The following is a 12,542-nucleotide window of genomic DNA, read 5'->3' on the forward strand; positions in this document are numbered from 1 at the left end:
TTCTGCAGCCGTCTCTGCGTAGGACGCGCTAAAAATTGGAGCCAAGTGGAAGTTGGAGTTGTCATCTTTGCGCTAGGGCCAGCAAGGGTTGGGACATCCTCGTCAGCCCGTCTTCGGCCTCCAAAATCTCCCCTGCCGCCAAGAACCGGTTCCCACCAGCGGAGCTCCATTGCGGACCGAGTTCCTGACGGGGATCCGCTAAAATATTCGAGACCTGGGAGCGGGGCCGGGTCCGAAGATAACAAACGATTTTGAACTGGACCCGAAACGAAACGTAACGGCAGCAGGTGGCCGGGCCGCACCGTGATCCAGTTTCCCCCGCCGTCAACTGACAAGGACCCGGATCGGAGCCGCTCGTCCTCAAATCCACATAACCCCGTTGCCGATCCCCGTCCCACGGCGCCGTACAGGACTACCGCCCGGCATCCAACACGACACCATGGCTTCCATTTCCAGTAGGCTCAGCAGCCAGTTCGTCCTGCTTGCACACCGGACGGCGCCATGTGCCAGGACTCCATCCCAAGCTTCGGCAACACGTTTCGCCCTGGTCTTCGGCTCCGGCTCCGGCTCCGGCTTCCGCTCCGCCCAAACGGCACGCTTCTTTGCCTCCAAGGCTAAGAAGGCAGCAAAGAAGTCGGCCTCATCATCCACCGTCATCACTACCGTAACCGCTCCTCCCACTGTTATTCCCGCCTCCTATGCCGAACAGCTAGCCAAGAAGGGCCGGACCCTCCTGTACGAGGCTCACTCCCACGCCTGGTTCCGCTTCGCCAGCTTCACCACCGGCAGCTTCTGCGTCACCTACTCACTCTACAACTACTGGAACATCCACCTCAACCCTCCGGCGGACCTGGCCACCTGGGTCCCCTATGCCTACGGCGTCATCTGCGCCATGACCATTGGCATGGGCGGCTACTTCTTCATGGGCATGCGGCGCATCATCCGGCACATCGAGGCCGTTCCGGCCTCCCAGATCGCCTCCCAGATCACCAGCGGCGGTGCCGCCTCTGCCTCTACCAAGAAGTCCAAAGGATGGGCCGAGCTCCTCACCATCAAGCCCAAGGCCGTTCCCGTGACCACCCCTACCCCGATCTACATCGAGGTCGCCTACAGCCGCGCCATCCCCTTTTTGCCCAACAAGAAGGAGTACTACCACCCTTCCGAGGTCGAGATGCCCTTCCGCATGCAGCTGCTGTGCGAGAGGCTGAACACACTCAGCGCGCAGAAAAACGTCGGGAAGAACCTCCCCACCACCAAGACGGGACAGATCATCGCGGCGAGCAAGCAGAAGGCTGCCAGGGAGAAGGAGCGCAAGGAGCGGATGCAGCATCTTCTTACCTTGCCTTTCAGGGACGCGGCGAAGGTGTTCCGTGGGGCGTATGAAGGCCTCAGGAGGTCGTTCTACCGTGAGGGCTTTGCTAAGGTCTATTTGAGGGGCGTGGAGTATAAGTTGGATATGACTTCTGGATGGGCGCTGGATGATGGACGGGCTATTGATCGTTTGGTCCATGTCAAGCCGAGTGCGAACATTAACGCTTATTAAGCGGGCGTGCTTGGGATGGTGAGCTGGGAGGGGAGGGAGTTGAGGTATGTACCTACCCCTGACTCGTAGGATACGATACCATTGTATAGAATACTGTAGCATATATGTATAATGATACGGGGATGGTATGGAGTCAAAATAAACAAAAGGATTCCATGGTTGAGTTGTAAAGGTTCAATACCTTGGAAGCATATCCAGTTGTTGCCTCCGAGCCTTGGGCTAAGGTAGGCGGCTCGTCTTGATAGCTTGTGCCTTCAGATATTTGTCCATGAAAGCTGGATCAAGAGGTCCGAAGTGAGCGTCATACGAGTAGCAAAATACTGAAAGACTTGTTTTGTTGTATCTACGAAAAGTATACATCTTCTCGTTTTAGAACAATATGTAACGGAAAAGTTGCTGTATTTGTTCCTGCGTGTTGGAAGATGTCATACAAAATAAAACAAGCAAGGGAAACAAAAAAAGACACAAAGCAAAGAAAGAAAACCAAATGGTTGATTGAGTTGCCAGTTAAGTCCCAAAAATTTATACAAAAATCTGAAAAGAGAAAAAAACGTGGGACCTGGGAGGCTCGAACTCCCGACCTCAGGATTACTCTGACGTTAAGCCAGATCATACAAGGTATGAGACCTGCGCGCTAGCCAACTGCGCCAAGGTCCCTCGTTGCAGAAACGAGCGTTATCATGTACTTATCACCTAGCGGCCATGAATGCTTGCGTGGTGCATACGGTACAAATCTCGTTCTTTGGGGCAACATCATCCGTCTTTCAAAGAAAAGAACAACATCAACGAGTTTCACCTCCGATCTCATATGCAGCGCAGTCACCAAAACACCGAACCAAGCTACTAACATCTCTTTCTAAGTTAAAACGCAGATTACCTGACCATGGCCGCAGATATGTTTTGCCATGTCATAAACTACGAAAAGCAACGCTCATCCGCCCATGAGTTTTTGGAACGCACACAATTGGTCCTCCCCCATCCTCTGTCCCGTCATCATGTCTTTTGACAAAGCCATTAATAACCCCCCCTCTCTCAAAATCGCGCTTTATTTTGTCGACTTCGCATCACCCCTCACACGCTCCTCCTAGGCCGTGGCGAGAACAGTGTTCACAGTCGCAATCCTATTACGACGCTGCGGAGCAGAGTTCATACTTCCACTTCCGGCCTGCTGATGATGATGCTGTTCCTCTCTCGGCGCAGGTGTAACAGTAGTGGTGGTGAGGACGGCGTCGTCTTCATCATCCATGATCAAATCAGTCTCCCAGCCCTCCCAGCCAGGCCTATCAAACCCATTCGGCCTTGAAGCACGCTCATGCTGAATCAACAGCCCATCCACCTCGATCGCCTCCTTCGGCCAGCGAATCTCCTTGCCATTGAACCCCATGCTCTTCGCCTTCAGCATCAACTCCGGCCCAAGCAGATGCGGGTACGCGCGCTGCATAGCCTTGAGCGCCTCTCCACTGACCTTGTCGACAGAGTCATAGTGGCGCAACTTGAAGAACGGACCCGTAAAGATATTTCTCAACCGTTCCTGCTCTTGCTGCGGAAGCAGTCCCAGCTTGAGCAAGAAGATGTCGTACTGGCAGAGACTGGTCCGGCACATCCACGACCCGCCCTTGGTCTCGCGCTGGTACAGGCCCGCCATGGCGGCCACGCAACCCAGAGCGCCGGTGCCGTAGTCCGACATGGGCATGGGCGGCACACTGGGCTCGTTTTCTAGTCCCATGAACTGGCCCTGCGCCCAGGCGACGCCGGTGACACAGTCGGCGATCTGCTGCCAGCCGCGACGGCCGGCCCACTCGGCTCCGGGCACACCAGTTCCGCCGAAGCAGTCTTCGGCTACGTAGACGAAGCCGCGGTTGCCGCGCTGCTGGGCTAGTTTGGCCAGCGATGCCGGGTCACACCCAAACTTGGCGAGGGCGCCAGGCCGGTATCCGTCGATGAGAACGTCGGCTTCGGCGAGTAGGTTTTTGAATGTTTTGAGATCGCTCGGGTTGCGAAGGTCGAGATGGGTTGTGTGCTTGCCGGTGTTGACGTCGACTTGGAAGAAGGGAACATCGGGAAGTTTGGGGCCGGTAACCTTGAGCACTTGGGCGCCGTGTGCGGCAAGGGAGCGGCCAATGGTCGGACCGGCTATGACACGGCACATCTCGATGACTTTGATGCCACGCAGGGCGTACTGAGGGCCGTTTGCGGGCACCTTCGGCCAGAGATGGCTCTGGAAGTTCGTCTCGGTGGGTGTGTGTGGTGGTGTCTCCGGTGCCGTCGTTTGGGGTACCTTGATGGCCTCAACGGTGAAAGGAGGCAACGCTGAAGTGGCGTTTCCGTGAGAGGTCTTGAGGAAGGATTCCCACTTCAGGGCCTCTACACCAGCTTGTCCGTGCTTGTTGTTCATATCCTCCAGTTCTGCGACAGTAAACTTCTTCACAGCGGCTTCGATCGTGTCGATACACTTCTTGTAGTCGGTCAATTGAGGATTAAACGGCGGAAGGCCAATCATGCGGAGTTGAGTAGTGGCGTCGAGTGAGCCATGAATATGGTAGTATCTGCCATCCTCCTTGGTCTCGTAAAGGTTCGCGGAAAGTCGACGATACTGGATCGACTGAGCCTGGTTGTAGTCGGTGTCTATGGTCAAGTTAGTGAGGTGTGGCTTAAATACCACGTAGTAACTGGCTACATGGGAGTCGTAAGAGGAGATGTCTTACCTGGAATCAAACCCTTCGGAGTCTGACCCTTGCGCTTGCCGTCAATGGTAGCAAGGTAAGCCGACATTAGGAAGCAGGCCGCCTTGTCGAGATCCACTTTGATCGATCGTGACTTCTTTCCATGACGAAGGTCACCAATGGCAGCAGCAGCACATGCCTCAAGGGCCTTGATGGCTGCTATGACATCTTGCTCTCGGCAAGGACTCGGGAAGTACACTTGGTCTCCATGGCTGGAAGGAGCGAACTTGACGTTGCCGGAATAGGAGCGAAACTCTTTGGGGATTTGACCTTTGCATTGCTTCAAAAGCTCGCCAAAAGCCTCTGATGCGCCAATGGCGACAGAATAAGGTCGGGTAGTCAAGTTGTCCATGCTGTTGGATGCTGAGCTACCACCGGTGCTCAGAGTATCGGGTCGGGTGGATGAGACACACAGACCGGATATGTGCGAATTACTGTTGAGGAGTTCGTGCTAAGGGAGGAAGAAAAAGGGGAGAGTTCGGGGATTCCTGCAGCCATGGGGTTCTTTTATACACCTGCCGTGCAAAACTTCAAGGTTCCCCAAGTGAATGGCAAGTATTCGCTTTGACCTGTCGCTTTCAAGGTCGCTCCAAAGGTTACCGAGGAGCATTGTTCACTAACCAGTCCCCGTGAACGTACCATGTCGAGGTATCATCCTTCGGACCAAAGGCAGGCGGGGAAATAATGAGTGAAGGGTCCTATTCCCTCTCCACTCTTCAAGATGTGGTTTGAATCCGGTTGGTCGGTGAAGGGAGCGGACTGGTTAAGGGAATAAGTGGCAACAGACAAAAGCGAGAGGGAAATCTGATATTGTGTTGGTCCGATATTACCCCGAGCCCCCAAAACAGATTTCACCCGTCATGACCTCATAAAGGTTGCCTCAATGTCTCTTCAAACGCTATTTCTTGTGGTTCATGCCATATCAAACAGAGTTAAGGGAACCAAGTGCTAGGTGAAACAGAAAAAGGGACGCGGTCAGAAGCTGTTCATCCCACCAGCACTCCCAACTTGTTCCATGGATATCTCAAGCTAGCCGAATCGGCGAGGCTGATGAGGCGTCCAAAGCTTTGATGAACATAATGACGTGCCAATTTGGACTAATATGCGTCGACAAAGATTCTGCATAAGACCTGGCTCAGGATACCGTTTCAAGGGCATAATGTCCCGGCAGTTTCATCGGGACCTGGCAGGACATGGGTGCCATTGGGGGGTAACTCGGCCGTCTATAAGAGGTTGGACAGCATACTGGCCCTCGGTTCCTCGGAACGCCGTCACGAGGTGAAGAAGGGCCACGCTACTACGCTGCACCCGACCGGGGGTCAGTTTCTGGAGGGAAGGGAGCGGCAGTTGCTGTTATCTTGTTGGATCTCTTGGGCCGGTTACGCCAAAAACCCCAGCCTACGATGAACGTGCGGGGAGTGTGCTGCACTCCACACCCATCTACCCGCACATTGGGTGCTTGAGACGGTTCCCAGACGTGGGGGATCCGTGTGTGATGTCGAGTGTTGGCCTGTAGGGAGTAGCCGAAGACTTGACTGGTATCTTGCATGCACATTCACCGCATGTTGAACAGTTGAAGTCTGGGGGCGGCCCGTGGTAACTTGAACAAGCCACAAGCTGCTTCAAATAAAGGCATTCCCGAAGGGTTTAGATGCAGGTGTGGGAGCTCAACAGCCATGTAACAAGGGCTGTCATCACGTGGTGGTAACTTGTTGCCCTCTGATGGTCTCTGGGAGGCTGAACAAGGTAAGTCCGGTTACACCTGGCGTAGCAGTTGCGCTTTGATATCCAGAAGGCAGAGAGAGCCGCCCTAAGACAAACCTCTTGTGTGTTAACCCGGCAAGCTTTGGAGTTGGAGGCTTGGAACGCTTTGCCGGAGCTGGGCCGTGTCACATTCCGTGTTTCCAGACTCCAAGGGGCAACCCGTGAAGGGCCGGATTTTGCGTCGCAATAAAAGAGTAGCAAAACCTGAACGAACTATTGGCCTTTGGCAAGATGAGAACATGGAACTAGGCTCGAAGGCCCTGTCGACCAGCCCTCGAGTTCCGCATTCAACCTGAGACTACTCTCATGCCTGTCGATCCGACGACGAAGAACGATCCGAAGCTATAGTAAAAACGACTGATCGACTTTTTTCACTTTCCGCTGCGAAGTGACCAAGTTCGGATGCCTTCTATTCGCCTTGTTCAGGTGTGACATGAGGTGATGAGTGAGACTTGCGTATCAGCGAACTAGTTTTACATGGTCAAAGCAGTATAGAGAACTGCCGGGGAGACTTTGGAAGTGATTTGCCGGCTTCCTTCCTTTTCGCTGGTCATGCTCTGATGCGATCCATGTCTTGAAGCATGAAGAGGGTGACAGGAAACAACCAACGTGCATTTGTGTACGGGGTAGTTATCTACTTACGCGTCAGCTCAAGAGTGAGGGAGATAATCTCGACTTGAAGAGGCTCAGGATGGGTTGGATTCTTGGGCTTATCAGGATTTGTTGATGAGTTATTACCGCAAGCGACCCAGCAAATCTAACCCTGAGGGAGAGTGAGTAGGGCATCAAGATTGGTAGGCAATGAAGTGTGATATTCCGGCAAAAGTCCAAAAATGGGAAGCTCATGCGTTCGATCATGAAGTTGGACTTGATCAGGAGGTTACCTAGATGTGGTTCTAACGTAACAGTTAACAGCATATCTAAGAGATTGGCCGGGAAACTGTTAGAGCCATCATTAATTACCAGAATCCCTCGATATCCCGAATTCCGATGCCACTTACACCACCGCAATACCACACCTTGATGGCTCTCCGGTCTTTTCTTTTGCCGGGGCGGGATAAGAAGCTGAAAGTCAGATCTTTACTTGCCTCGTGGACATGTGATCAACATGCGTTGTCGATGATTGGACTGATGATGTTGGGTGTTTAAAGAACTCGAGGACATCCATGATGTCGTGACTCCAAAAATGGAAGTCAGATGCCGGGTAAAGGTCAGAAAGGCCCGGAGGAAACAGCCCGGGCTAGGTGCATTATCCGATGAACCACAGGACCCTTTCCGTCATCTTTAGAGCGTCAAAAATCATGCCTGTAGCGCTGCTATAGTGCTATTGCTATTGGCAGGTATGTACCTGCCTATGTTACAGCGGGTGCACAGCGAGCGGAGGCAGCACTCAGCCGACCGGCCGGTGGATCTTCTCTCCACTTTCAACCTCACCTCTACTTCTTAGTTCTTCCATTTCTCTCGTTCAGATTTTCAACTTGACTTCAAACTTCAACCTCAACCCGACAAAGTATCTGGTTGTCTACTCTTTAGGTCAACACACAACCACCCTTGGGTACTTTGCGCTTCCTTGACGGATCTTACCTCTCGATGCCAAGACTCGAACAGAAGAAACGGGTTCAGCCGACGTGATGTACCACGCTGCACAAACTTGCAGTTGCAAGGCGCCAGTGCCGCGACCTTTGCAAACACGAAAACATCCATGGACTTGGAGACTGAACATGGTCGCGGACCTCGATCTGGCCCGGCCTTCACACCTTCTTACACTGGACGGCCGGCCTGGTCGAGCTGAGAACACAAAATCGAGGCAACCAGATATGGGATATTCCTGGTCGTATTAATCCCCGGCTGTGTTCCCGAAGCTGACCTCTACCTTCGAAAACAGGCGAGACAGGCGAGGCAGGCGAGACAGGATTCCCGAGGCAAGTGCTGATTCCGATACGGGCACCGTATTCAACTCTCGCTTATGACAAAAACAAAAGTGATGATGGAAGCATGTCCGTGGCGCTGATGGCATTGGCCGTCTCTGAATGGACGCCACAGGCAAGCCTCCCCGTCGTCAGGCTCAGGGTCTTCAGTGCCATAATTTCTCCGTGATCCAATACCAAGGCTTTCGCTTGGTGCCTCACCGTCAAGCACACAGACATGCGTGACGGTGACCGGGGACGAAGGACATATTCGGTCTATCTGCTGTACAACTTGCTGTACGTATGTACAGAAGGCACTGCAACCTCGGTACAGCAGTCATCGGAGCCTGGAGGTATTTGAGTGCTCTGCACGGCGTCATGGACCATGGTTTCTCGACACAAGAAATATACAGAGCACGGGAGCAGCAGGTTATTTTGGTACGGCCCTCTAGCAAAGCTGCTGTTCTATCGACCTGGATTCTCGACGTCTGGACGCTTCCCGTATTTGATTGCAATATCCGCAAGGTAGTGCTGCAGCTGCCACCCTAGTCGTCCATTAGGCTGTACCTGTTATGGCGGTACCTTCTCCTCCGTGTGTTCAAGTCCGAATCATGCCCAACTGAGCCAGCTTTCTTGTCACTGTCTACCTAACAAGGCATATGCGAGCACTTCTTGGGTTTGGGTATCCTTGGGCGCAAAGCAACAGAACCGAGTTCTAGGTACATCGACAAACCACAGATCGATTTATCGACATACGAACCATTGACAATACGAGACGGCAAACAGACACTTGGAGCCGAGTCCGTCTCTTCCCATCTCCTCTTCGTGTCTTCCCCGCCCCGTACCCGATGCTTTTGTCTCGCTTTTCCTTAATCATCCAACAACTCTCACCCTGCTCCCGATTCTAGCTTCGTTGCTGATCACGGCTCCATGTTGCGTGACACGCTCAAGGTGTTATACCGTGGGTCAAGCTATCTGAGCACCGACTTCCAAGCAACTAGGCTCTAGACGACGACAAGTCCAAATTGATCACCCCGGCCCGGCCACGGCGTATCGGATCGTGCCACCAGCCTCCGGTACCAGAACCTGTCTTTGCGAGCTCCAATAACCCTTCAACCCCCGGGCGACCCTACATACGCTGATACGCATCTTCCGATCATCTTCGCTCCACTCCCGGCTCTGCTACCGGGGTGTCCACCCGTGCATCATCCGCTCCGTTACCCAACGGCCACCGCGCCGCTTCCGCTTCCGATACCAGTCGAGGCCCAGTATCCGCGACTTCCTTGAACCCCCGCTCCGCCCTCCGGTCTGTCGCACGTTGTGTGCTTTCTCGCCTTTATCCCGTTTCAGAAAGAGTCTTTACCACCCGACCAAGGGATGACTGTGCTTATCACTCCCTAACCTACTTCGTCATGACGCGACCAAAAGTGCCTGACGACAAGCGTCAGCGCACAGCTCAGGCTTGTGACTCTTGCAAACGGCGGAAGCAAAAGGTTCGTTGTTTGTTCGACTTGTTCTGTCTATCTTCACAGGTTCTCTGTCGCCCACGGTTCGAGAGGCTGAGATATCCGATTTCGTTCATGTTGCTTGCCGGATCATTGTCTGTCCCAAGCCATGAATCTCCTTACAAGCATCCTGCTCTCGGGTATTAGATAATGCCCTGGGTGTCACAGACCCATCGCAGCACCCTTATCATTAGCCTCCTAGGTCAGCTTTATTCCGTATGCGGCTGGGACACAACATCCTCTTATCTTTCTGGGCCTTTATGGGTTCCGAAGGATACTGTCGCTTCGCAGACTCACGCTCAAGCACTCTATTTATTCGTGATCTCCCCGTCTTTCCGAAGTTCGCTCGCCTCCATGGACCTCAATGCACACTGAAAAGTAACCCCTCGAGCATGCACTAATACAATTATTCGGTAGTGTAATGGTCAAAAGCCCTGTCAGACTTGTGTGAAGAGAAGACTGAACTGCTCTTACACCCCAAACAGCGCCTCAGAGAACGGCGCAGGCGAAACCGTCGGGTCCCCTACTAGACGGAGGCCGACAGAAACTTCACCACAAGCAATCCCAGCTGCTTTGGACGCCTCAACAAGGTCTCCGACCAACATCGGGAGTACCGATTTTAATCGGCCTTGGGATGAGGTGCGGAGTCGGGGCCTGAGAAGGGAAGACTCTTCCATGTCCGGCCTGGCGGCACCGCTGTCTTCAGCTTCGCTCGAACATCCTGGAAAAACGTCCGTTTACAGCTCGGGAAATACTTCTGGCCGAAGCAGCACATACGGGCAAGCAGAGGAAGCAACTATCTATACCGAAACCAGGATGTTACAGGATCAGACGGGTCGACTCCGTAGGTTGCTCACATAATACTTGGATTTCGTAATGCTGACCGGTTCTTAGTCTATATCGGGGACTCATCTACTCTCTCTATCCTACAGCTGATCCGCATCATCGTCGAGAGTACTGCGGGGCCTATCCTAGGGTCCAACTTTATCCATGATCCGAAGCGGCACCGAATCATGGAAAATATTATTGATTTTCCAGAAAACACCAAGCTTCCATGCTTCCTGCCGGACAGAGAAACCGCGCAAGTTCTGGTTGAGTCGTACTTTACGAATGTGAGTAACGATGCTTGTCAGTCTGAGTTGTTGCTAATTGGGATTATTAGACACGGGGCTTGATCGAAGTTTTTGACAAGTCATCATTTTGCGAAAGTGTCGGAATGATCTACGCTGATCCCCTGTCTGCCAGCACATATTCGACATGCCACCTTTTCCTTGTGCTCGCATTGGGATTGCTTCTCTCAGCCCCTCAGCCAGGGAGCCGGGAAGACGAGATCATCAAGAAACTGTACGGCGCAAAGCAGGATATGGCAGAACTCTTCTTTCGAAGTGCTAAGTCCATGTGCGATCCCGAATACGGGTTCGAAGATGCCGACTTCTGGTCTATTCAAGCACTTTGCCTGATGACTGTTTACATGCTCACGGTTTCCAAACGAAATACTGCATATGCATACCTGGGTGAGATTCCCTAGTCTGGCCCCCAAGTCGGATCATATGATTAACATATCAATAACAGGCATGGCTGTTCGGTCTGCCTATGCCCTAGGTCTCCATCGAGAGGAGACGATGCATCCGCTCATTTACCCGGAATCGACGCAAAGGGAGGTGAGACGGAATCTATGGAAGACGTTGTTTATCCTCGACAGGTTCCTAGCCGCGTCCCTTGGAAGACCCGTTGCCATCGTTGAAGATGATTGCTCATGCAAGCTTACTACTAATGATGACATCGCCGACTTATCAACCGTAGGGGGAAATGGATCCGAGTCATTACACTTCGGATGCCTCGATGCCTGTGTTAAATCATGCCGCGTCATTGGCGTAACACTCCGTGTGTTTTCGAAGCGGAAGATTTCCACCTCGGTCGTCCAGGATATCGCGAACATGGCCAAATATTGGAGGCGGCCCTCACTCGCAAACCTGACGCCGCAGCAATCACGCGAAGGTCCGACAAGCCCGGAGCAGGGTATAGCTGCTCTTCACGCCAATCTCCTGTCATTGCACTCCCTTATTCTCCTGACGAGGCAGATATTCATCATGCACAACTGGAAACTTGACCAACAACGCTCTGGGAAGGCAAACCCACCCTCAAACCGAGAGTCACATATGGCCAAGTTCTCCGAAGCCTGTGTTGTGGCATCTTACCAGACTATCCACTTGATACAACAAGCCAGGGGGGATGGGTATCTCCCACAAAGAAATCCTTTCTTCATGTAAGTCAAATCCGTTATGATCCTTAATGATACATTCGAATCTTACCTGGCATGTCTCAGATATTTCCTCTTCGCTGCGAGCCTTATCGTCCTAATGAATCAGTTCAACTCACTGTACTACGCCGATACATATAAGCAGACTATCACCGACGCGATTTTGACCATGAAATACTGTGCAGAGATCGACCCACAAGCGGAGAGGGTGCTCGAAATAATGGAAAGCTTTGCACAAGTGGTTGAGACCTGGACTAAGGATCATTCACATCCCGCTCCAGTGCTCTCAGCGGACCTTAGCTGCCTTTATACCAGAGCATCCAGTTCTCGCATGTCACGGGAGAATGGTAGCTCAGCTCCGAGTGTCCCCAGCCCCGTGGACCCAGCAGGCTCAAGAATAGGCAGTATTTCACACCAGCCTCCTTTGACTTCACCACCCCTTCCGCGGCCACAGAAGGCATCCGATGTTTTTATCCCGACCCCTTCAGTCACCGTCCCGGAAGTGGTGATGAACGGAATGTCCACAGTATCATCGACGACTCCACCTATGGCACCTCCACTCGCCCTACGCCCTGGTCATATCACTCATTCGCCCCCTGATGTATCTGACGAGTGGGAATTTGACGACCTCTGGAACAACTATTTACAGCTCGCACCGCATGTTTCAACAGCACCTGAACTGGCTCATATCGCCCCACAGTTTCTTCCCCCGAGTACAGCCGTTTCGTCTGATCCATACGAATCATATCCTCTTCGGGTCGATCCACATATACCACCGTCAGGAATCCGCGGCAGCGTGCCAATCTATCACTTGTCAAATCTGGGTTAACATCATCATAA

At 52.8% G+C, this 12,542-nt stretch overlaps 3 protein-coding genes and 1 non-coding gene across 4 annotated transcripts; 2 read left to right on the plus strand and 2 right to left on the minus strand.

The window, feature by feature from the left end:
* Positions 1-13: 13 nt before the first annotated feature.
* B0H65DRAFT_472275 (uncharacterized protein) lies at positions 14-1,714 on the plus strand. Its single transcript, XM_062827139.1, has one exon. The coding sequence runs from the start codon at positions 440-442 to the stop codon at positions 1,541-1,543; it is 1,104 nt and encodes a 367-aa protein (XP_062679354.1). The 5' UTR covers positions 14-439; the 3' UTR covers positions 1,544-1,714.
* A 382-nt stretch (positions 1,715-2,096) lies between these two features.
* On the minus strand, positions 2,097-2,200 carry B0H65DRAFT_t370. The gene has a single exon. It is a non-coding gene; the product is annotated as a tRNA-Met (tRNA).
* Positions 2,201-2,289: 89 nt separating this feature from the next.
* On the minus strand, positions 2,290-4,271 carry B0H65DRAFT_472276 (CoA-transferase family III domain-containing protein). Its single transcript, XM_062827140.1, has one exon. It carries the CDS (start codon positions 4,041-4,043, stop codon positions 2,628-2,630), a length of 1,416 nt encoding a protein of 471 aa, XP_062679355.1. The 5' UTR covers positions 4,044-4,271; the 3' UTR covers positions 2,290-2,627.
* A 6,184-nt stretch (positions 4,272-10,455) lies between these two features.
* B0H65DRAFT_432090 (fungal-specific transcription factor domain-containing protein) lies at positions 10,456-12,531 on the plus strand (the record flags this gene model as incomplete). The annotated part of the gene is made up of 4 exons (XM_062824979.1): positions 10,456-10,554; positions 10,605-10,956; positions 11,015-11,708; positions 11,769-12,531. 4 exons carry the CDS (start codon positions 10,456-10,458, stop codon positions 12,529-12,531), a joined length of 1,908 nt encoding a protein of 635 aa, XP_062679356.1.
* Between the last annotated feature and the right edge of the window lie 11 nt (positions 12,532-12,542).

Source organism: Neurospora tetraspora (genome assembly GCF_033439725.1).
Source record: "Neurospora tetraspora strain CBS 560.94 chromosome Unknown B0H65scaffold_6, whole genome shotgun sequence".
Classification (NCBI taxonomy): Eukaryota; Fungi; Ascomycota; class Sordariomycetes; order Sordariales; family Sordariaceae; genus Neurospora; species Neurospora tetraspora.

What these genes read in the sequence shown, in the direction of transcription:
- B0H65DRAFT_472275 (XM_062827139.1), top strand. Translation starts at nt 440, where the DNA reads ATGGCTTCCATTTCCAGTAGGCTCAGCAGCCAGTTCGTCCTGCTTGCA.
- B0H65DRAFT_472276 (XM_062827140.1), bottom strand. Translation starts at nt 4,043, where the DNA reads ATGATTGGCCTTCCGCCGTTTAATCCTCAATTGACCGACTACAAGAAG.